Genomic DNA, 22,685 nt, shown 5'->3' with positions numbered 1-22,685 from the left:
GGAGGTAAAGGCACTTGGTTTTTATATAGACCTCTGTCAAACATTCTTGAATTCATTTAGTCAACAGAATAAAAGTATGGAAAAACAATCACAGTAAGAAGTCAGTAAAAATCATCCCGTTGATATTTTCATATATATATGGCTCTGTTGAAATCTGTACATGTGTATTGTTTGCATCCTTATTTTCTTTCACATTCCTTTGTTATTCCTCTATATGATTGTTTTTGATTATCTGAAACTCAACTCCCGGTCTAATATGGCTTTTGGAGTCCGTCAATGCGAAGAGAACCATAAAGGTTTCAACAATTCTACCATATTTGCTACGTGGTGCACGTGTGAGCTGCATACCCGACACACTGAGTCTAATTATTGATCCGAACGAGAGTCGACCTTCAGAAAGCCCCGATTTCTGTCCCCCATCCCAGGACCGGCTTGGCTGCTCTGTTGCTGATTCCCCTGCGCTGAGCTGTGGGAGACCCCAAAGGTGCAAAGGGCCTGAAAGAGACTTGGAGGGGGTCAGAGGGGGAGGAGGAGGAAGAGGAGGAAGGAGAGGAAGAGGACAGGAGACTGAGAGGAGAAGCCCTGTTGATGCTGTGAGGGGATGGTTGGGTCGGCCTCGACAGGCCGAGCGCTGGTGATGCCGTGAGGGGCGGGACCCTGTGGACGGTGGCCAGAGCTGCAGGTGGGAGGAGTGCCTGCCCGCACCCGCTCAGCGGGGCGATGCCGAGGGTGGGGGGCGACGGATAGCTCCCCAGCAAGGCCAGATCCCTGCGTCCTCTGGGGAAGGGAGGTGAGGGGGAGGCCTGAGAGGTGGGGGAGATCTGGGGGAAGGAAGCCCAGGGCCAAGGAGGAAAGGGCAGGATGGAAGCCGGTGGCGACTGAAGGTGAAGGGGATCCAGCTCGCTTGCACAGTGGGAGAGGTGGGACACCAGGCGCGCTCCAATGGGGTCTGTGGAGTCCCCGTCGAGGGAGCTGAGGTACCGCACCACCTCGCCAACACACTCTCTGAAGCCCAGAGTCCTGTAGTCGACCGCCAGGGCCCTCGCGTCGAAGTAACCTGAGAGCCAGACAAAAACATCCCTGCTAACCATCACAGAAGGCTTTTTTTCCCTAAACATCTCGACGGGAGGTAGACGCAAACTGCAGTTTCTAACAATAGGAGTCTATTTTCTTTTGCACCCGCACTGGCAATAACACGAAGAAAGCACAAACCTTTCCCCCCCACAGCATGGAGGAGTTTCAGGTGGTCCACGGTCATCTGAAGGATCTCCGCTTTCTCCAGCTTAGACGAGCCCTGTTTGATGAAGCAAGATTATTTTGGGCCCGGGCCCCAGAAGCAACAATAACAATGATAGTAGTAATAATACCTGCTTCTCAAAGGCACTTGGCACCAGTCTCCTGAGCTCGGACAGGCTGTGGTTGATCCGATCGCGCCGTCTCTTCTCGATGATCTGAGCAGCAAAGCGGAGAGACGGTCAGAGCCGATAAACAGAATTTAAAACAAACAAACAAACAAAATCCCCCATAATCTGCTCACCCCTCGTCTTTTCTTTCGGGCCAGGATCTGTGACGCGCTGCCGGGAGACACGGAACCTGTGACAGTGCTGACAGAGAAGGGAGACGGGTGAGACGGGGAGGGGGAGAGGACTGGCACGGAGACACATGGTGCCTTTGATGCTGCCGCATATTGTTATCATTACCCGCCTTTAATGCGACACAGGCAGGATGGCACATCAGCTCCCTCCGATCTAATTTGTGAGTCGGTGCCCCGGAGAGACGGGAGGACGCGTTTGCTTTGGTTTCATGCCTTTCTGGACATTAGCTTGAGTGAAATGACATGCTGTTCTCCTTTCAAACACTTTTAGAGAGATGATTGCGTAGCCCGCGGGGCCAGGGCCTTCACCCACAGAAGATTCCTGCATGCAGCACGACGAGAGCTCCTCCGAGTCTCGCCACTCAATATGGATCGTGTTTGTTTGCCCGCTCTCATCTTACAGGCCCTGACAGCTCGGAGTTCCCTCCACCAGAGGGACGATTCGCCCTCTATTAGATTTGAAAACTTGAAAGCCAACAATTTGGCCGTGTGCTTTTGTTTAGGTCCACGTTTGATGGGGTTCGAGGAGGCCACGCCGCGCTCTGCTTGCGTGTCACACGGCGATTTGATTTATCCAAGGCGTCTTTAGTGTTCCTGCTCTGTTTTGTGTGATGTAACCGCCGCCGCTGTGAAAGGGTCCGCGCACGAGGCAACGCTCTCGCCACTTTAACTGAAAGGAAAAGTAACTAGCAAACTTGGAAAAATGCATGCAGCTCTTGTCTTTGGCTCACAGTCCAGCTGTTAAAAGAGTGCTTAAATGTTTTTTCTGTATTTCTGCTTCTCATTCTAGCCGTTTAATTTGTCCTTTAACTTCCTAAATATCACAAACAAACTACCATTACTGTTAAAATGTTAACTAATGATGTTGGCAATTCCCCCATACATTGAAAATAATTTATTGATTCCGACACACCAAATTGTAAAAAGCTGTGATTTTGTGATGCTGCTTCCTTTTTTCTGCCTTTTCTATGAAAGAAATCTTAAATTTATACCTTAATTTAATAATGCATTAACATTAAGACATATACATTTTGATTTATATATAAATTTATCTTAAAAACATTAAATACATGTAAATTCAGCTGAATATAATCCTGAATTTAGCAAGACAAATTATTACTAAATTAGTAAAACTAATATCTGGGATAAAAAAATAATAATAAAATAGATTTGGCACAGTTTAAATGTGAAGTTAGGGTCAGTTTCAGGAAGCAACTCATAAAAAAATTAAATAACAAAAAGCATTTATAATTAAAATCAGTTTGAGCGACACTTTAGATCCACCAGTTTAAACACTGAAAATGCAGGTTTTAAAACTGGACTGGGATTCATTTTGGTGCAAAACGCGTCATTCAGTTGCCCTTGAACGTGTTTACTGTGGTTTTTGCCTCCAAACAACTGCAGTTTCCTTCAGGATGCTCACCAAAAACTGTCCTCCTGTCCTACGTCGATGAACTCGTCTGTGTCGGAGTCTGGCGAGCTGTAGTCCTGAGGTCTCTTCATGTCTCTGACCTGTCCTCAGATGGACGGAGGAAAGACTTGATGGGCTGAAGTGCGGCCGCTCCCTCTGCTCGGAGGTACTGGTGACCGTCTCCCCTCTCAACAAAGTTTTTCCTCTGTGCCTCTTTGCTCCTTATCACCTATAAAATCCTTCTTGTCTGCAGAACCCTCTTGTCACTTGTCTGTTTTTTCTTGTTTCTTCATCTGTCCTTCCCTCTATGACTCAGCAGTGCCACTCGGTCGACCCCCGGGGGCCCATGGCAACTATGAAATTTCCTGCCTGCTCCAGTCTTTTGGTCTATCTCTGACACCCAATCACAGCCTCTTAATCTCTCGTGCGCTGTTATTTCTCCCCCGGCTCGCTCTGTCACAGCCTCACAGTGACAAAGTAAAGTTAGGGCAGGGTTGCCAGTTTGGACTCCTCCCCCCTTTTTAATTTGGCCCTCCCTGGTGTGTCAGCCTCCCTCCCATCCACCAGCCTTCCAGCACTTCCCTCTGTCCTCCTCAGTCAATTAGCCCCCGAAAGCATCTTCCTGCCTTCCTTCTGCCCTTGTGAAGCCGTTGCTTATGTTGCCGTGGGGGCGATGGCGGCGGGGAGGCGGGTACGAGCGAGGTGAGTGTGGGAACGGTGGGCATCATCTGCAAGTGAGGGGGGGTGACCTTGAGAACCTAACACTAATAGGTGTAATTTATCCAGAAATTCAGGATGTTCTGCATATACCCCCCCGCTTCCTTTGTTTGTTTGTTTTTGCATTATTCTAAGCTATCTAGTAACGCCGCCAAATGAGGACCGGAAGGCCAATAAGCAACTTTAATGGCCGTCCTTCCTCTGCAGACTTTTAATCATCACAAGGAATTGCTGAAGAGTGCGCAGCCCTGTTGAATTATCCCGAAGACGAAACAGCAAAAAATGCCAAATAGTTTTGACAGTTTATTGATTTTTGGCCTGATATTTTTCTTTTACTGTTCTAAAAGCTGCAGCGTTACACCCTCTTCTGTCGTTCTCCCCGCGGATCGGTCTCGAAAACGCAGCGTGTAGGAGCGTCACTCCTCCTGAAGAGGAGGCCGCGCGTGCCAGGAGAGCAGGTAAAAGGTCAAGAGGGGAACAAACCCATGAGTGTCTGAACATCTGAGCTCTTCACCGGACAAGATAGCAGCATCTCACACACAAACGCACGCCTTCCTCGCAGCGTCAGCCGGGCTGCCTTGCCGTGCACCGTGGGAAGCTCGCTGCGAGGGATCGCCATGGAAACTATAGAAACATGAAGCCCAGGCGCCCGTTATTATATGTGTGTGTGTGTGTGTATGTAAGAGTGGTGGCATGCCCCCTTTCACACAATGCCCAGCTGAGAGTGCAGCTTCCTGCCTGGCAGACTGGAAGGGTGTGTTTAAACACACAATGCGTTTGGGTGAGATCTGTGTGTTCTGAGTTTGGACTTCCAGCTTGTGAACAAAACTCCCTCTGATTTATTAGATTTATTCCATTTTGGTCGGCGCGTTTCTTTGTATAATTTGAGATGGTTCCTCTTTTTTTGGTCGTCCTGCCCCCCATTTATCTCACTCGCATCGGATTTGATTTCAACATATCATACAAGCGATAAAGTGGAACCATGTGCGCGCGTGTATGTTTGTAATACCAAGTGTCAGCTGTAGGACCATCACCAGGAGGCGGGTTTTAATGTGGTGAGGATGACAGAAAAGAGGAATCCCTCTCTTCTTCTGTCCTATATATCCTTTCCTTACCGAACATCCCTCCATTCGAATCTGGAGCTGATTTCAGCATTTAAAAAGAGGGAAAAAAGACATTTATGAAGTCAGGCTTCAGTCTCGTTTCTATTGTTATTTTTATCACCCGCCCAGCGTGTTTTTTTCCCCCTTTTTTAATGAAATCATTCTGGTTGGGCTCTTTTTTTCACCACACGCACCATTATGATGCAAGCCTTGCTTTTGAAAAGAGAAATCACACAATGAGAGGATGCAATTAGACACGATTAAACAAGTAATTTAATCTTGGTTATGATGGAGTGTGTGTGTGAGAGGAGACATCGAAGAAGAGACGTGGAAAGAGAGAGAGGAAGAGAGAGAGGAAGAGAGAGAAAGCTGGCACCGCATGACGGGATGGAATTCTGGGAGATTTCTGGCGATCTTGGTCGGCCACTTCAAGTCCTCTCCCTCCAATCCCTCCAAAGCCACAACAAGGCCACGTTCTTCACTGAAATTAACTCATACTTTTACAATTTGCGCACACACGCACACATGTTCAAGTGGAATATCATGACACACGAGCCATTAACTGACTCATTCGAGCACAACAAAACAGACAAGAATGTGTGTACACCTACATTTATAATGCACAAACACTCGCTTGTGGCTGTTGCTGTTGCCTGGTGGCGCGTTTGAAGCTATTTTTCTCTGTTGAGAACATCCTAGCGTGGGTGTTCGAAGTTACCTGCTGCAAAAAAACAAACAAATGTCAGCGTCTCTGTTCAAATACAAAAGCCAAAAAATAATCCAGTTTCTATAGTTTGTGACAAAAACCCAGTCCTTGTTTTATAGGACACTGAAACCTCCAAAAGTATGCAAGAAAAAACACAGGATGTTCTCATTTTACCACATAAAAATACCCTTATTTCTGCATATTTGTTTTATAAATGCATAAGGTGCAGTTTGTTAATATTACAATGGTTAAAGTTTTCAATCTGATTTTTAAATGAAAATCTATCTTGTTTGCACATTTTTCATGCTTCAGGGTCCGTTTTTCAGTGCAGTTTTGCCTGATTAGAATATTTTCAATTATTATTATTTCAATTATTTTTGGAGATTGTGTGTATAGAAATGTTGAAATGTCGCACGGCAGCTTATCGACATGAGGCCGTTGCCACCGTCGGTCTGTGAGGTCAGGAAAGGATCGGCATGGCAATGGGCCCTGACCGAGTCCAAACCAGACCCAGGAGGAAAATATGCGCGGAACCGTCTGTGTGCTTCACTCGGGCTGAGCTGGATTTAGTCTTTGAGGCACCAGCAGCAAGTCGGTCATGGAAAGTGGATCTTGAAAAAAAAGAAGCTGCGGCTCAGCTGATACGGAGTGTGGATAAAGCTGAAGAACAACAGCGTCTGACATGGAGGTTTGGGGAAGTCAAGAGGGCAGAGGGCTGTGATGGGTCAGGCCTGCAGAACCAGAGAGAACAGATGGAGAGATTGAGAGGGAGAAAGAGAGGGAGGGAGAGAGAGAGAGAGTCCTCCCTCCTAATCCGGCTCAGATAAATAAAGAAGCTAAAAGCCGAGGAGAAGAAGCAGAAAAGAACTTTTGTGGCTTCTGAGTGGGGTCTCTTTCATGGCGGTTCCCACAGTACTCGTGATGACATTCACCATGTTTCACGCGCACACACACATGCTGACGGGCCCTGTGACTGCGGTGACTTTCGCTGGTGCCGGGCCCCAGACGGGACGGCGAGGGCCCCAAGAGCCACAGGCAGCCATTGTGTTGTCGCCGCGGAAACCAGCCTCTTTATGTCAGACATGTTTATCTGTTTGTTTTCTTTTTTATGCCTCAAATGTGTGTGTGTGTGTGTGTGTGTGTGTGTGTGGGGGGGGGGGGGGTTGCGGCCCCCATACCCATCCTCCTCCTCCCACCGATCCATCCACATTTGTTTCTACTCTCCCCCCCATATTTTCCTGCCCCCCCCCCCGTCATTTGTAAAGCGCCGCGCCAGGACGGCCCGTATCTTTTTCGCGGCCCTCTCGGGGAGGCGCCGGCGAAAGCTGGCACCGAAAGGAAAACGCGCACAATGCGAACAAGTCCAAAACAACAAGAACAACAAAGGGATCCTGCCTTTTTCCCCCAGACCGAGCCGACGTTCCTCATGAGTTTAAACAAACTTCCAATAACAAGATGAAGGCAGGGGCCGGGGTCTGGATGTGATTCCAGGCTGAGGATGCCCCGAAATCTTCAAAGAAAGAAAGAAAAAAAAGAAAGAAGGAAAGCGCTACTATTTTTAAGGAATGCCATTTGGTGCCGTGACTGATCCCTAATCAGTTCATTTGGACTCCGCCGCCACATCACACGTGGAGACGCAGAGGAAGAGGCGAAGGAAACTGAGGGGAGTGAAAAATGAAAGAGCGGAGCGCTAATCCGCTCTAGTCCCTCCGGCCCGCGTGTGCCCCCCTCGATGGCCGAGGCGGGGGTAGAGAGGCGTCCTAATATTAGCTTCTGGAAGACAAGTTCTGCTGACGGTGGAGCCGCCGATCGCCCGGTTTTATTGCGCAGCGTCAGCTGGTCAGCAGCAACCTTCTGTTATTGAGAGCTTCTAAAAAAGGCAGAGAATAGAAAATGTTACAAATATGCAACCTCGATGACCCGCTCACTGCACCAGAACTCCAGGAAACGGTCTTCCATCCCAGGTTTAGCTCTCACCGCACTAACCCTCACCCTCTTTGACAACCTCTCACTTTGCCAAATCCCCCTATAACTTTGCACCTCAGATTGCGGCCTTATCACGGGGCCATCCGGCCGACACTTCGCGCTGGTGGCAGCTCAGGAGAGCAAGCGTAAGCCCCCGAATGGCAGCATTTGAAAAGAAAGGCTCGCCGCCCGTGCACGAGCGGGCAATTTTTAGCATTCTCAGAAGGGGATTACAGTGAGTGTGCAGGGAAACAAAGGAAAATTTCACATGAAAATGACAGTGGCGGTAAATTGAACCTTTGTTCTTCCTGTTTATGGAACATTTGGTAAGGTAAAGTGGAATGTGTCACCTGTATTTTTATCCTTCATTATTCTTTATTGAATTATAAAAACTCAGGAAAGTTGAATAAAGGAGCTGCCAGGAAATTAAATGTGCATCTGTCATTAAAAGGAACTCACTTTAATAAATGTCACCTAATTTAAAGAAACGGAAAATGCATATTTCCATAAATCCATCATAAACTGCGTAATTTCACTGCTTAGAAAGTTGGATTAGCTCTGATTTTCCTCTGTCAAGTAATAAAAAAAGAGACTTTTTTTCAAATCCTATTGTGAAACAAAGAATTCTGAAAGAATCGGGGGGGGGTGAAAATAGCAAATAAAGCAGCACAAAAACATACAAGCAGAACATTTTCCTTCAAAATAAAGTACGGAAACAGTTTTACTCACTGCATGTGACTGACAATGCTGTACTTCAGCCCATATATTTATGTTGACTGCATTTCTAAGGACCGTCAGACATGAAATACGCAGACTACAGTTAGAGATTCGGTCAGCCAGGCATGCAGAAAGTCTCAGAAAATGAACACCCAACAGATGTTCATGCAAACCTGACAAGCCTAAAGGCGTGCTTGTACAGTGAAGTAATTCTATACACTCTGTGGTAGCTCATGCACACACACACTCTTTGAGGATGACTTGCGAGCTGCACAGAGCAAATATAGCTTTGATCTCAGGAGTTGTCTGCGGCTGAGACGACCAGCCCATACGGCGGGCCTTCGCCACCGGAAGCTTGCGGTCGCTACGGCTCCATTTACAACCCCGCTCTGGTGCTAAATATACGATAATCAAAAGTCTGGCAGCTTTACTTCGGACTGTCATGCGCTTCCTTTTCCAGCGAGAGAGGAACGCGTCTCCAGAGTGGCGGAGAACATCAAGTGATAATTATGGATGGAGGGAAAGCGGGGAAAGATGGAGGCGGAACGCCACTTGTCCTTCTTCCTCCTGTCTGCCACCAATGGTGCCCAGCCCATTAAGAGCAGTCTCATTAGATTATTTACACAGATGCACACACACGCGCACACCTCACACACATCCTGGTGAGGCCTTTATGCTTCCTTCTCGCCTTGACCCTCAGACCCCAAATATAAAAAACCCCAAATTCCAAAGGCTCCGTTTGATGACTTCATGTTCACAGTCATCAAAGAGAACATGATTCATATTTAAACATCATCTTTATCTGTCACAAGTGAGTTGTCTGACACGCCCGCGCGCACACACACGCTCCCCTATATGTGCTCAACCTTACCACCAGTCCACCACACTCCTCTCCAGTCTCTTTGATCCCCGGTGGAGGGTCCTCTCCGCGGTGCCTCCGTCTGAATTCCAGAGATTCTGGGATAATTCAAACGTTTCACGGCACATACTCGGTCCCCCCTGGGAGACAGCGGCAGCGACGGAAAATGCCACCGCGCTCTCTCTCCCTCCATTGTCCCCACTCTTTAATCAGTCCCTCTCTGCGGCTCCCGCTACCACCGTGGTGTGTTGTCTTAGCCTGGGAAAATGCCGGCCTAAGTGGCTGTTATGTGCTGAGGAGCCGACCGCAGAGATCCAGAAGGGTGATGCTGGAGCCCTCCGTGCCAGCCGTCGGCCTCACGGCGGCGGCTGAGACACAATGCACGTATTTATATTTACTTTTTAGGCAGAATCACATGCCATCGCGATGCCAAGGAAAAACATCATCGTAAATCTGTTGCTAAAGGTATGCTGGGTGTAAACTAGCATTAAACGGCCGCAAATATAGGGCAGCATTGTACTAAACCAGCGTTGGTGCTGCAGCGGGAGTTTCCTGCCCATATGTCAACAAAAGGCCAAAACAAAGGCCTTGTGTTTCCCCGAGCAAGAGCAAGAAGAAGGTCATCGGGCAGCGTCGCGGCGGAGTTCAACCGGTTCCAGCTGAGCCTCGGATGGACACAATGGTCCACTGGGTCAAGTTTACAGGGGCCGAGTCTGTTTATACTTGTTTATGTTTAGTGCTTGTAAGTGTGAATAGAGTTTTTATAAGGCTATAAATTTCACTTTCAAAAGAGAGTGGGGATGGAGGCTGATGTGCGCCTACCCCGCGGCTTCCCCGGGCCTCCGTGAGGCTTTTTGTGCTCGCCCTCACCGCCATGGGAAAATATCTGAAACAAATAAGTTGCTCGGTCTACATCCATCAGCGTAAAAACATCTCTAAGTGCAGGGGATTGTGCTGAAAAGGGTGTGGCACAATACTGAGGGAACTTCTGGTTCGCTCTGACTGCGTCTGGAAATGGGAAAAATGTGTCTGGAATGGAGGAGGAATAAAAAGTTCTGTAGAGCATGACAGAGAAATTAAGCCAAGGCGCCTGGAAGAGGATGCTGATCTGCAGAGGTTCCTACACAGGACTTACAATGTTATTTGTTCGAGAAATTAAAGATTAAACTTTTGACCTTTGTCAGTGCTTTTAATTTGAGGTTGAAACAGAGGAGTACGTGAAGCACTTTCAAGAATCTAGTTTAACATGATAAAGAATTGTTTGAAGTGGTATTTTAATTTTCTCTGTGCAATATGAAAAGATTGTTTCTTTGTTGGTGCATTTTTCATTTTAAAAAGTTTATACTGTAGAGTTTCGGACCTTGGTTTTCAAACAGTCAAAACAGTCGATTTCATTGGCTTTTAATGACTGAATTGTTAACTGAATTTAATGATACATATGTTGTTGTTACATTATGCAGCCGCTAGAGGGCGCACCGTGTATAGTGTAATGACCTGGTCCTGGTTATCTGGGGAACAATTGACTGAACATTATATTCGTAGTATTTAAAAGATTAATTAAACAAATTTTAGACACTTAGCTTAAGAAGGTGGTGCTGCTGCTTGATCGAAACCAATTTCACTTGTGGAGGTGATATATTTCCTCTTATGAGATGCTGAAAAGGTGATTTTTTGTGGCCTTTTAAGGACAAATTGGTTTTACTTTTTTTTTTCATGTTGGAAAGCCTTCACTAAATCCAGCATGGACTAATAAACTGCTTAGATAGTCCAAAACTTTTACATTCTTACCTCATCTACTTGTCCATATTTTATTCGAAATTAACTATACACGTATATATTTTATACATCAATCTGTTTATCACAGTCAGAAGAAGTCATTAATAATCTGTTTCAGGTGGTCTCCCACCAGGTGGGCTGAGTATGGTGGTATAGGGATGCAATATCTATAAAGATATGAGTATGGCAATAATATATATCATAAGAATATTACAGTTCAGCTACATTCCATGGACGAGCTGAGAATAGGAATTTGTGTTAGTGTAAAACTTCTATATTTCTCGAATGAAAGTATAAGGTGAAAGTTTGCAAAAAAATACTTGGACCTGCAAATGGAGTTATGAGTGTTACCCACTGGAGGGCAGCATTCACAACGTGGTTGATCTCCCGGGAAAAAATTAGACGAAGAAGAGTAAAGCGGAAATTGTTGGCTGTTCTACATTTTTCAAATGTCTGGTGTATTGTTGCCTTACACACGTTTTAAAGTGGAACTTGTACGGCAAGTTTTTGTTTTTATGGTTATTTTGTGTCGGGGTTCTCTGTGTCGGGGTTCTCTGTAGGCGGGGTGTGTGTGTTGTTTTTTTTAAAAACATGACATCGCAATTAGGTTTTCGAAATTAGCATCACTAGTTAGCTTGTAACAGCCCACATTCAGTATTGTTTAAATGTCCTAAACCTGTAAAAATGTGAATGTCTCAGCTTTGATCTACAGGATATGAGACTTTATTTATAACTTATCATACACATGATATGCTGTTTACACAAATGCAAATTTTTCCTGTGCCTCATGCAAAATTGCTGTGTTAAATCTGGATGTTTTGGGTGAAAATTGCAGCTTAAAGGTCTGTGATTTGTTGAATAGTAACAAGAATGTTATAGGAATCGAGTTGTTTGTTTTGCCTCTTCTGGCTTGCAATTAAATTAATTTCTTCTTCCACTCTCCTGACAGGGACTGTTGCGGTCAGACATGGAAGTTCCTTTCTATTTGTCCAAGCTGCTTTTTGAGCTAAATGAGCAGCGTAAGCGAGATTTCTTCTGTGACTGCAGCATCCTCGTCGAAGGCCGTGTCTTCAAAGCCCATCGTAATGTGTTGTTCGCTGGGAGCGGCTATTTTAGGGCTCTTCTCGTTCATTATCTGCAAGTAAGAATGTTGGATTCAGGAGAATTTGATTTGTGTGATTGTGTTGTTAATGTAGCAATTATGATAAGGGTTGTTATGAGTCAGACGTGATTTCTTCGGGGTTACATTAGCAAAGACCGCTACATTCAGGCTTCCCTCAGACTTAAGGGAAAGGAGAGCTAATGACATAATTTTCAAAATTCTGACTTATTCTTCCATCTTATTTTAGGACAGCGGACAGCGTTGCAGCACAGCCTCACTGGACATTGTCACAGCTGATGCTTTCTCTATAATACTGGACTACTTGTACTCTGGCCGATTGGCTCTGAACAGAACAAATGTCATTGAGGTGATGTCAGCAGCCAGCTACCTGCAGATGACTGATCTGGTCAACTTCTGTAAGGAATACATCCGCTCGTCTTTGGAAATATGCAACAAGGAGAAGGAGAAGAAAAGAGAGAAGGATAACCAAGCACAGGACAGAACGGCGGGTCCAGACAGTGGCACTGCAGCTGCAACCATCTCCAGTGGTGCAGAGGCTGCAGAGCCTCACTCGCAGGTTGCGGAGGCAGAAAGAGGGTCGGGTTTACATTCAGAGAGTCAGACTTCAGCTAGAACTGCCTTGCCTATCCCTGTTACCACAACTCCATGTAAAAGTAGGAACATTGACGGTGAAAAAGAATTTGACTCTGGGGGTGGGGATCAGGAGCATCAGGTGGACCAGACAAACCACACATCCTCACCTGGTCTTACCCCAGAGCTGGTGAACCCCAAAATTGAATATGATCCTGACGAGGAGCTCATACAATCTCCTGATACCAAAGATCTGGCTTTATATCCAGCGCCAGCTCTCAATAACTCTATTCACAGCAGACGACTTCCATCAAGTCCATCACCCTCTTATGAGCGTTTTTCCCTGGGGTACAGCCCTTCCTTTAATAATGCCAGGCAGCTGATGGAGATTGTTTCTAGAAGTGAAGGTCCCAGCCTGGTGGACAGACTGGGGAATCGATTTAACCACAGCCTCATGAACAGCACAGGAGGGCGAATGGATGAAAGCGGAGGGTTTGTGGGATCCTCCATGTTAGAGATCCAGTCTGACTGGCTTGGAGAAGACGCAGGTAGTTAGCACACTCTCTCTCTGGTGGTTGGGGTTGACATACGTACAGTGACAACAGTGTAAAATTATCTTTAAACAGAGTCAGGCTCCATCAGGATTTTAACGCTGTGTCTTCTCCCCATGCAGGTGATGGGTTGGTGGTGCCGGTGAAACTTCACAAGTGTCCGTTCTGTCCGTACACTGCTAAGCAGAAGGGAATCATGAAGAGACACATCCGCTGCCACACAGGAGAGAGGCCATATCCTTGCCCAGTGTGTGGCAAGAGATTTACCCGCCAGGAGCACCTTCGCAGCCATACTCACAGTGTAAGTACCCCAGGGTGGTGACATTGTAACTAGCTCCTATTTGTTATTTAATAAAGTGCTGGAATATTATTAAAGTCAAACCACAGATATGGGGGTAGTGCTCCTTGCATAAATTGCTGTGTGGACCACTGACAGGTCCACAGACAGGACTGGCCAGTGTCATGCAAGAGCTGCAGGCGGACCTTCACAGGATCCAACATTTCACCTGGACTCCGACGTTTCGGCATCTGCGACAGCTGCAACTGTGTGACAACTACTCACGGCTACTCTGAGCCACCCGCCACCCATCCGGAGCCCGTGGACCGTGGTGACGGCAGTGCGGACTGGTCCAGCTTTATGGACGACATGGACGACGTGGAGGTTAGCAGGGTGGAGGACCTGGCAGAAAAACAGATGCTTTAGAGGCAGGAAGCAACCTCTTTTTTTACCTTGTGGGGTCGGGTGCTGGAGCCTATCCCTGCTGCATACAGGCAAAGACAGTTTACACCCCTGGATAAGTTACCGGCTCATTACAGGGCCGTCTGTGAGCATGTTGGACATTTGGTACTTTTCTCAAGGGTACCTTGGAAGTGCTGTGCTTCCAGCACACCTTTCGTGATCATTGTGGATTATTTTATGGATAAATTAATTTATTACTGTAAGATCCATTTAGTTGTAATCACTGACTGCTTCAGCAGTCTACATGTAGTGACTTGCACTTGGCAAAACTTCTTAAGAAATCATGTTTTTTCCAACTATCTGTCATTTCTGATTTCCTGAACAGATTGCTCCTTCATGCGTTTGCAGCGTCTCCTATGGATGTTGTCACAATAAAAGCTTTCTGTACCCATGCATTTGCTTTCTGCATTAATTCACTTCATGTTTTTGGTAGAGCAAGCATTTATTAGTAAGATTCCGTAAGAGTCAATGTCTGGGTGGGGGGGGGGGAAGGGCGAAAGTTAAAAGTTTATACTGCGTCTTGCGCGCCATTGGACTGGGTGTCGTCCGTTGCCAGCAGGGGGCGACAAAGCAACGCATCACCTGTCGCAACTCTATAATTTCTCGGTGAAATGCACGTGACAGGCGGGTGTCACATGACTATATGGTTCAGGATCTTCCGTATGAGTAGAAGACTCCGGTGAAATGCAGCCCGTAGTTCGGATTAAATATTTAATTCTAAACTTCCTCGTTTTGGGGGGAGGATGCGCGGGTCCATACACCGCAGACTGGACTAGTCTGGACGCCAGACCCTTACCCAAGTGGTACGATGAAGCCAAGGTCGGGATTTTCGTCCACTGGGGAGTCTTTTCGGTTCCCGGCTTCGGACAGTACAGCGAATGGTTCTGGTACTGGTGGCGCGCCCAGGGGCTTCCCGAAAATGTCCAGTTCATGCAGAAAAACTACGCGCCCGGATTCACCTACGCCGATTTTGCGCCTCGTTTTCACGCAGAGTTCTTCGACCCGGAAAGTTGGGCAGATTTATTCCAAGCCTCTGGGGCCAGGTAGAGTTGCAAAAGATCTCCAAAATAATATACACCGACGGGTTTTCCTCTTACGAGTCTCAAAACTTCATTGTCAGTTTTTGTTGACTTCAGCCACGATTGACTCAGGACTCAGAATTTGTTAGCTGGATATCAAAGTAGATATAGGAAGTCATTTTCCTAAGCAGACAAAAGCAGTGATAATCAGTGGCGAAATTGTTAAAGTGTATAGGTTTGTGAAAAATAGTCACGTGACATCAACGGGCGCCCATTTGAACCTTACAAAAACATCCCGGTACGTTTAGTCACTAGGTGCAAGAAATAACAATTAGAAATAATACGTATAATCAGAATATTGAATAAAAAGAAATCATGTATTTGTGAAATGGCATTTTTCTTTGAGAATTTCCTGTGGGACTAATAAGACGATCTTATGGTGAGTTAAGAGACGAAGATGCTGCCTCTGGTGCTCTTTACAGGTATGTGGTATTCACAGCCAAACACCACGAAGGCTTTACCAACTGGCCCTCTTCTACCTCATTCAACTGGAACTCCATGGACCTGGGCCCCCATCGCGACCTGGTTGGTGATCTGGCTGCGGCTGTAAGGAAAAGGTGAGGAGGAATAAGCATCGAGCTTGTGACAAAATCTCAACTGGTCATGTCAGGAAAATAATTGAAAACGACTTCATTTTTGTGTTGTCAGATCACTGCGCATGGGTATCTACCATTCTCTGTACGAATGGTTCCATCCCCTCTATGTGGTTGACAAATCCTCTGGTTTCAAGTCACAGTATTTTGTTGGCACAAAGACTCTTCCAGAGCTGAAGGACCTTGTAATAACTTACAAGCCAGATCTGATCTGGTCTGATGGGGACTGGGAAGCACCAGATACCTACTGGAACTCCACCCAGTTTCTGGCCTGGCTCTACAATGACAGTCCGGTCAAAGTAAATATCTGAACCCATATTTACTTATTGCAGTATGGCGAGGGCCTGTTTTGCTGTAGCTGACTTGTTTTTTACTGTAGGATGAGGTGATTACCAATGACAGGTGGGGTCGGGGCTGCTCTTGCAGACATGGTGGCTACTACAACTGTGCCGACAGGTTCACTCCGACAACTGTACCCAATCACAAATGGGAGAAATGCCAGAACATGGACACCCGTTCATGGGGCTATAGGAGAAACATGAATCTGAAAGAGGTCATGGACCTGCCATCAGTCATTGGGGTAAGAGACGAAAGTCCGTCGCTTAATCGGGATTCAGGGATAATTATACGTGGATCTCCTCTTGCCAGGACATGGTGTATGTGGTGGCACTTGGGGGAAACTACCTGCTGAACATTGGACCAACGGCAGATGGTATGATTGCTCCTGTGTTTGAGGAGAGGCTGAGGGGGCTTGGTGCCTGGTTGGAGGTCAATGGGGAAGCCATCTATGGCTCCAACCCCTGGAGGGTGCAGACAGAGAACACCACTGTCACTGTCTGGTAAGATAAATATAATGTAATTTTTTTTAAATAAATATATATTATATATATTAAAGATATTTGCTACTTTGATTGGAAATTTGAAGCATGTGATTCATATTCGAAGAACAAGCACATTATCAATAATGTGTTGATGACTTAAGACCCCTCAAATGCATTTCCAGTCTGACTTAAACCCTGTGTTTTGTTGTTACTGTGTAGGTACACAGCCAAAAACAGTACGGTTTATGCCATCCTCCTCGGCTGGCCGGACAAAAATCTACTCCAGCTCATGGGGCCAAAGACGTCTGCATCCACAAGAGTAAGTCCTTGGTCTCTGAATCTGCCTTTAAACCTTTTTCACTTCTAGTCATAAAGCTAAAATGTTATTCTTTTACACTCACAGGTCACCCTCATGGATTATCCCAGTAAACCACTAATATGGGCACCAGTGTCAAAGACAGGAGGCTTGCTGATAATTCTGCCCCTGAAACCAGCATCTCCTGCTAATACCTGGTGCCTAAAGCTGGAGAAGGTGTCCTAAAGTCAGGAGAAATGAGAAAAGGTCAACACCCAGTCGTGTTTTACCTTCATAATGTGTGTATGAGAGGTATAAGAGTTTTTAAAGGGACATATATACCATATATCTGACTCAGGTTTCCATAATACTTTTATATTCTTTGTCATTTTTATGACGCTGTCAATGCTTGGATACATTTCTTTAATAAATGATTATTTTCAGCAGCAACGGATTTGGATGCATTGACATTTAACTTTCCTGTTTACTGAGTGTGTATCCTGTCATATGTAAGATGCTAATGTTATTTAGATAGAACATGCTTATGTGATACACTGGATTTTATGTTCGCTTTGTGGGTTTTTGGTTTTTTTTAGCTTGTAATTCAATAAAATCTTAATTTTGCTGCCAACAATGTGAAGTGCAACTTGCATAATGTCGGGCAACAATATGCAAGTTCTGTTCGGCCGCCATCTTTGTAAGACCAAAGATGGCGGCGCGAGCACATCGCGAGGCCCGGCGTCTCTCCAGTTTTTCAACACACGGACTGGAGTATGTTTATGCCCCAGGGCAGCTGTGGCTCACACACACACACACACACCGACATTGACAATTTCACCTCCACTGTTCTGGACCACATCACCACCACCATCGACAGCATAACCACCACGAAGCGGATCAGCACATACCCCAATCAGAAGCCATGGATGAACAAGGAGGTGCGGCTCCTGCTGAAGGCGCGCAACACTGCCTTCAGATCAGGAAAAGCCCAGGCCTACAGCACAGCCAGGGCTAACCTGAGGAGGGGCATCAAAAAGGCCAAGCACACCTACAAACGCAAGATTGAGGGTCACTTTTCCAGCTCTGACCCCAGGCGTATGTGGCAAGGCATCCAGGCCATCACCGACTACAAACCCAACAACTCCAGCCCCACAGTCATGGACACCACCTTCCTGAACGAGCTTAATACTTCTGTCCCTGTTGAACTCCTGCTGACCTTACACACTCCACACCTCACTACACTACAGCAGTTTACACAACAACTCACTAGCTTAGTAACCAACGTAGCTACTGTTTAAACCTGTCCTGCGCACTCATGCACTTTATCATCTGTATCTGTATACACGTAATTTATAATTTGCACATCTCCTCTATCTTATGTAAATAGCTAAATAGCTCCTGCACTTATAGTCTAAGGCATTTAATGTAAACACCATCTGTAAAATATGTTTATAGCACAACCCGGTAAACGATTGTAAAAATAACCGCACATACTGTATTTATTAAGTTATTATCCTCACTTGCTGCTTCTTTTGCACTTCTGGTTAGATGCTAAACTGCATTTTGTTGCTCTGTACCTGTACATGTGCAAAGTCGTCCCTCTGTCAGCGCAATAAAGTTGAATCTAATCTAATCTAATCTAATCTATTGTTACCTAACAAGTTGAGTACACCAGTCCTCTTGCTATGATCTCAACCATGAACAAACATGAGCATAACACAAAGTGTCTCCACAGCCAATCACAATTGTCTGCCAATGGCAACATTACACGTTTTGCCAAAGCGATGATAAGAGTGAAACTGCAACAGATTGTCCTTTTTTAAATAAAAACTTATGGGGCCTATGAATAAAATGCAAACGTTCCCGTGACATTTGAATCAACTTAAGAAGCAGTGCTATTTCACACTGCAGACACTCAGCACCACTCTGTGAGGAACTAAATACCTCAAGTAACAGCATCCGCAAACGCCACGTCAGGTGCCCTTTGTTCACCTGTCCTAAAAACAACAGTACACGACACAAGACAGGTGTGAGTGCGTATTCGTGAAGCCTGCGCCATGTTGGTGGCAGCGTTCCTGACCGTGCTGGCAGCCCGAGCGGCGGCTCGGTACACGGAGGACTGGCCCAGTCTGGACTCCAGACCGCTGCCCTCATGGTACGACCAAGCCAAGTTTGGGATCTTTGTCCACTGGGGTGTGTATTCCGTCCCGGGGTTTCACGACGAGTGGTTCTTGTTTGACTGGCTGTTTCGGCAGCCTCCGAACCAGGAGTGTGTCGATTTCATGAAACGTAACTACCCGTCTGGGTTCACCTACCCGGAGTTTGCTCCTCACTTCAGTGCCCGGTTCTTTAACCCGGGAGACTGGGCGGATATATTTAAAGCTTCTGGTGCAAAGTGAGTATGAAACATTTTTTTTTTTAACTTTATTTTTTAATATCATTATTGCATACAAAAATGCATGTAATCTTGAATGATATATATTGGTTTGTACTCTGCAGGTATGTGGTCCTGACTGCCAAACACCATGAGGGTTTCACTAACTGGGGGTCACCTTTCTCCTGGAACTGGAACTCCGTCGATATTGGCCCGCACAGAGATTTAGTGGGAGAGCTGGGAGCAGCTGTACGCAGCCGGTGGGACATGAAATCAATGAACCTTTAGTGCAACTGATGTACTGTTGTGATTATAAAGATTTAATCTTATTGGATTATTGACATTTTTATGTCCGGGTTGGTAGAAATAAGTCTCGCATTCTGCATTCATGGACAACAACAGTGAGGCTGTGCTTGTTCAGATGCAGGCATCCCTGCTATTGGCATCTTCAGTATTCCGTTTTCCTCCACAGGTCGCTGCATTATGGACTCTACCACTCTTTGTGTGAGTGGTCCAACCACCTATTTGAGAGAGACAAGAAAAGCGGCTTCAAAACTCAGGAGTTTGTGGCACATAAGCTCCTTCCAGAGCTTTATAGCATGGTTGTCACGTAGGTAGTGCACTCTGTGTGTGTAATCCAGAATTCCATGTAATAACATTGTGGAGTTACAATGTGGCCTTCCTGCTGTTTCCCCAGGTACAAACCTGATCTGATCTGGTCTGATGGCGAATGGGACGCACCTGATACGTATTGGAACTCCACCCAGTTCTTAGCCTGGCTCTATAATGACAGTCCAGTTAAAGTAGGTGTTTTTGTGGGGGAAAGTGATGTTCATTCTGGACTCCTGGGTGTCAACAAACTATTACAATCCTAGGACACAGTAGTGACCAATGACAGATGGGGATCTGACCTCAGGTGCAAACATGGCGGCTACTACAACTGTGAGGATAAATATACTCCAGGCCAGCTGCCCAAACACAAGTGGGAGAAGTGCCAGTCTGTGGACAAGCAATCCTGGGGTTACCGACGGAATATGAAGACATCTGAACTGATGGACTTGCCCACCATCATCAAGGTGTGTTCACATACCCGTTGGTGTTCTATGAATGCATGTTAACTCCTGAAAGAGAATCTGGAAAACATCCGGTTTGTAGACCGAGAATACCAGTCGTGCAGGTTTCTGACATTGTTCAGGATGTGTATAAAACAGTGTGTTCTCACCCGTTATTTAAAAATAATCTTGGTAAAATACAGCTCCTGCAGGTTTCTGCTTTGCACTCCTAAAATCATATTATAATGAACAGCAGAAAAGACACCCAGGCATCGTTTTCCTACTTATACGGCAGGATTTGGTTGAAACCGTGGCCCTGGGAGGGAACTACCTTCTGAACGTTGGCCCCACTTCTGATGGAATGATCCCTGTCGTGTTTGAAGAGAGGCTCCGGGGTATCGGAGCCTGGCTGGACGTAAACGGGGAGGCGATTTATGGCTCGAAACCCTGGAGGATCCAGAGCGAAAATGCAAGTCTACCGGTTTGGTAAGAAGATTCACCGGTTCTTTCAGTGTCTTTTGCTTAAACAACCTGATTTAATACCGTTGTTTTAATTTTTGTTATACTGTAATAAACCCTGGAGGATTCTGTCTGAGAATAAAGATGTTTCAATTTGGTAAGAAAAGCGAACAAGCTAGCATATTTAACATGTTTCACATTGCAGCTTTAGCCTATTGTTAACAAACCAGTGGGACCTGTAAAGACTGCCTTCAAAAGGAATGCATTTAAGTACATTCCACACAAAAAATGACCTGAAAATTGAGTTTCCATTGTTTGTCGCCACATATGCCTACACTTGTCTCTACTCCACATCACCTCCATTTCTTCAGGTACACATCTAAAGGGTCGACTGTCTACGCCTTCTTGACAGCCAAACCTTCCAAACCCATCGTGGAACTCTTGCAACCTAAATGTGATTCATCCACTAAGGTGAAGCCTCTGAGCTAATTTGTGGCATTTGCAGGATGTATCAAAAGCTTGTATTAATCTCTTTCACACCTCATCCAGGTGACCTTATTAGGCCATCAGGGCCCGTTGACTTGGACCCCAATCAGCGCCGATGGTGGCCTTTTTGTTCTTCTGCCTGAACTGTCTCAGTCCGTGAGTCAGGTCTGGACAATCAAAATAAGTGATGCCAAGTGAGCCACAAAGGCACCCAACAAGGCTGGATAATTAGCATCATGGTGTCTTGTTTTTCTCTCAGTTATATGACACAAACTCTTGTGAAAGGGATCACTTATTCTTTTAGCTGTGGTGGTTTTGTTTTGAATGTGTAAATTTAATCTGCTGTGTGCCGTTTAAAAGTGTCCTGTGGTTTATATGGATGTCTTGCTCAGATATTTAATGGTTTCTTTATTTTTTTCTTCAGAAAGTACACTATTTTTTTTAAAAAAAAATTGTATTCTATTTCTATCTTTGTGTCTTAAAAGTATGTGCAGTTTGCCTTTTCACCGCTGCACCGAGGCCATTTTAAAGATTATCCTGTCAGCTGATGTGATCAATGTGGTGAGAGTAGTTATAAAAACCTGAAATAAACTGGTTCATAGATAGATTAAACTTGATTCATCCCAGAAGGGAAATTCAACTATCCATCAGCTCAAAGAAAAACGTATTTTCACGACCATAAGCCGCACTGTATTAAAAGGCGCATGCTGAAACGTACAGCAAAAAATGACAACGGAAGTGAAACAGTGAGTTTCGACACATTTATTGAACAAAATATTCATTCTTCCGCTACAAAACCATCAAAGTTTTCATCTTCTGTATCTGAATTAAACAGCTGCACTATTTCAATGTCCAACATCCCGAATTCCTCTTCTTAATCATCTGAATCGGACTCACCGACCAGTTCCGCTTCAGCATTGATTTTGTGAAAGCTCTTCCAATACATGAAGACGGTATTATAGCCCAGGCGTCTACAGTCCACCCGCATATGGTGGCATAACTTGCCCGCCGCTGCCTCATAGTCTTTGTGAAGGAGTGTTCGCCTTCCGTCATCCAGCGCTCTGTCCGTTTCCGTGGCAGCCGAGAACCACGGTGAACAACTTCTCGTGCCCCGTTGTGCGTATCGCCACCGTGCTGGTCCCTTTTTCTCCTTTGTGGGTCAAATGGATGTTAAAAGTCAGAGGGATCTCATCCATGTTGGTGATGTGGCTGTGCGCGGTTATCTTGTCGTGGCAGTAGGTGCGGAAGATGGCCAACCTCTCCTGGTTAGGGTTAGGGAAGATGGCCACCCTCTCCTGGTTAGGGAAGATGGCCACCCTCTCCTGGTTAGGGTTAGGGAAGATGGCCGCCCTCTCCTGGTTAGGGTTAGGGAAGATGGCCGCCCTCTCCTGGTGATCCGCGGGTAGCCGCTGCGCAACAGTTGCCCTCGTGCGTATGGAGAGATGCCGCCTCCTCATAAAGCGAAAACACTAAGATTGCTCGATTGCCATTTTCAGCCGCATATTCGATGGCCTGCAGTTTAAAGTAAGCCTCATTCATACGCGTCTCACTTGACCGGCGCCATTTTAGGGGATCCTTACACGTAGGTGTTCCGCTAATCGATTGGCGGAGCGTTTACCGTAGGGCACCCACCAAAGGCGCACAGAAGATTTTGGAACTCAGTCCACATCCCAGGCGCACCATATTATAAGGCGC

General features: G+C 45.9%; 4 protein-coding genes and 3 long non-coding RNA genes across 7 annotated transcripts; 4 read left to right on the top strand and 3 right to left on the bottom strand.

Annotated features, from left to right (window-relative positions):
• Nucleotides 1-3,601, bottom strand: heyl (hes related family bHLH transcription factor with YRPW motif like). The gene is made up of 5 exons (XM_057021391.1): nucleotides 3,018-3,601; nucleotides 1,538-1,604; nucleotides 1,368-1,451; nucleotides 1,213-1,294; nucleotides 1-1,057 (listed from the first exon to the last, which is right to left on the bottom strand). The coding sequence occupies exons 1-5, from the start codon at nucleotides 3,095-3,097 to the stop codon at nucleotides 393-395; spliced, it is 978 nt and encodes a 325-aa protein (XP_056877371.1). The 5' UTR covers nucleotides 3,098-3,601; the 3' UTR covers nucleotides 1-392.
• LOC130518645 (uncharacterized) lies at nucleotides 1,057-2,356 on the top strand. The gene is made up of 2 exons (XR_008948113.1): nucleotides 1,057-1,755; nucleotides 1,866-2,356. It is a non-coding gene; the product is annotated as an uncharacterized LOC130518645 (long non-coding RNA).
• Nucleotides 3,602-5,080: 1,479 nt separating the features above from the next.
• Nucleotides 5,081-9,619, bottom strand: LOC130517917 (uncharacterized). Its single transcript, XR_008947852.1, has 2 exons — nucleotides 9,085-9,619; nucleotides 5,081-5,546 (listed from the first exon to the last, which is right to left on the bottom strand). It is a non-coding gene; the product is annotated as an uncharacterized LOC130517917 (long non-coding RNA).
• On the bottom strand, nucleotides 9,620-13,784 carry LOC130517915 (uncharacterized). Its single transcript, XR_008947851.1, has 3 exons — nucleotides 13,655-13,784; nucleotides 11,787-11,983; nucleotides 9,620-11,387 (listed from the first exon to the last, which is right to left on the bottom strand). It is a non-coding gene; the product is annotated as an uncharacterized LOC130517915 (long non-coding RNA).
• Nucleotides 11,211-14,226, top strand: zbtb8b (zinc finger and BTB domain containing 8B). Its single transcript, XM_057020117.1, has 5 exons — nucleotides 11,211-11,342; nucleotides 11,798-11,989; nucleotides 12,198-13,089; nucleotides 13,215-13,393; nucleotides 13,529-14,226. Exons 1-5 carry the CDS (start codon nucleotides 11,298-11,300, stop codon nucleotides 13,793-13,795), a joined length of 1,575 nt encoding a protein of 524 aa, XP_056876097.1. The 5' UTR covers nucleotides 11,211-11,297; the 3' UTR covers nucleotides 13,796-14,226.
• Nucleotides 14,227-14,469: 243 nt separating this feature from the next.
• LOC130517912 (tissue alpha-L-fucosidase-like) lies at nucleotides 14,470-17,069 on the top strand. The gene is made up of 7 exons (XM_057020121.1): nucleotides 14,470-14,874; nucleotides 15,333-15,467; nucleotides 15,559-15,802; nucleotides 15,883-16,083; nucleotides 16,152-16,342; nucleotides 16,544-16,643; nucleotides 16,728-17,069. The coding sequence occupies exons 1-7, from the start codon at nucleotides 14,516-14,518 to the stop codon at nucleotides 16,863-16,865; spliced, it is 1,368 nt and encodes a 455-aa protein (XP_056876101.1). The 5' UTR covers nucleotides 14,470-14,515; the 3' UTR covers nucleotides 16,866-17,069.
• Nucleotides 17,070-18,631: 1,562 nt separating this feature from the next.
• On the top strand, nucleotides 18,632-21,428 carry LOC130517913 (tissue alpha-L-fucosidase-like). Its single transcript, XM_057020122.1, has 8 exons — nucleotides 18,632-19,014; nucleotides 19,119-19,253; nucleotides 19,466-19,603; nucleotides 19,691-19,796; nucleotides 19,869-20,069; nucleotides 20,341-20,531; nucleotides 20,876-20,975; nucleotides 21,054-21,428. The coding sequence occupies exons 1-8, from the start codon at nucleotides 18,677-18,679 to the stop codon at nucleotides 21,186-21,188; spliced, it is 1,344 nt and encodes a 447-aa protein (XP_056876102.1). The 5' UTR covers nucleotides 18,632-18,676; the 3' UTR covers nucleotides 21,189-21,428.
• Nucleotides 21,429-22,685: the final 1,257 nt, after the last annotated feature.

Source organism: Takifugu flavidus, chromosome 21 (genome assembly GCF_003711565.1).
Source record: "Takifugu flavidus isolate HTHZ2018 chromosome 21, ASM371156v2, whole genome shotgun sequence".
Taxonomy (NCBI): domain Eukaryota; kingdom Metazoa; phylum Chordata; class Actinopteri; order Tetraodontiformes; family Tetraodontidae; genus Takifugu; species Takifugu flavidus.
This window is presented reverse-complemented; position numbering and strand designations above follow the sequence as displayed.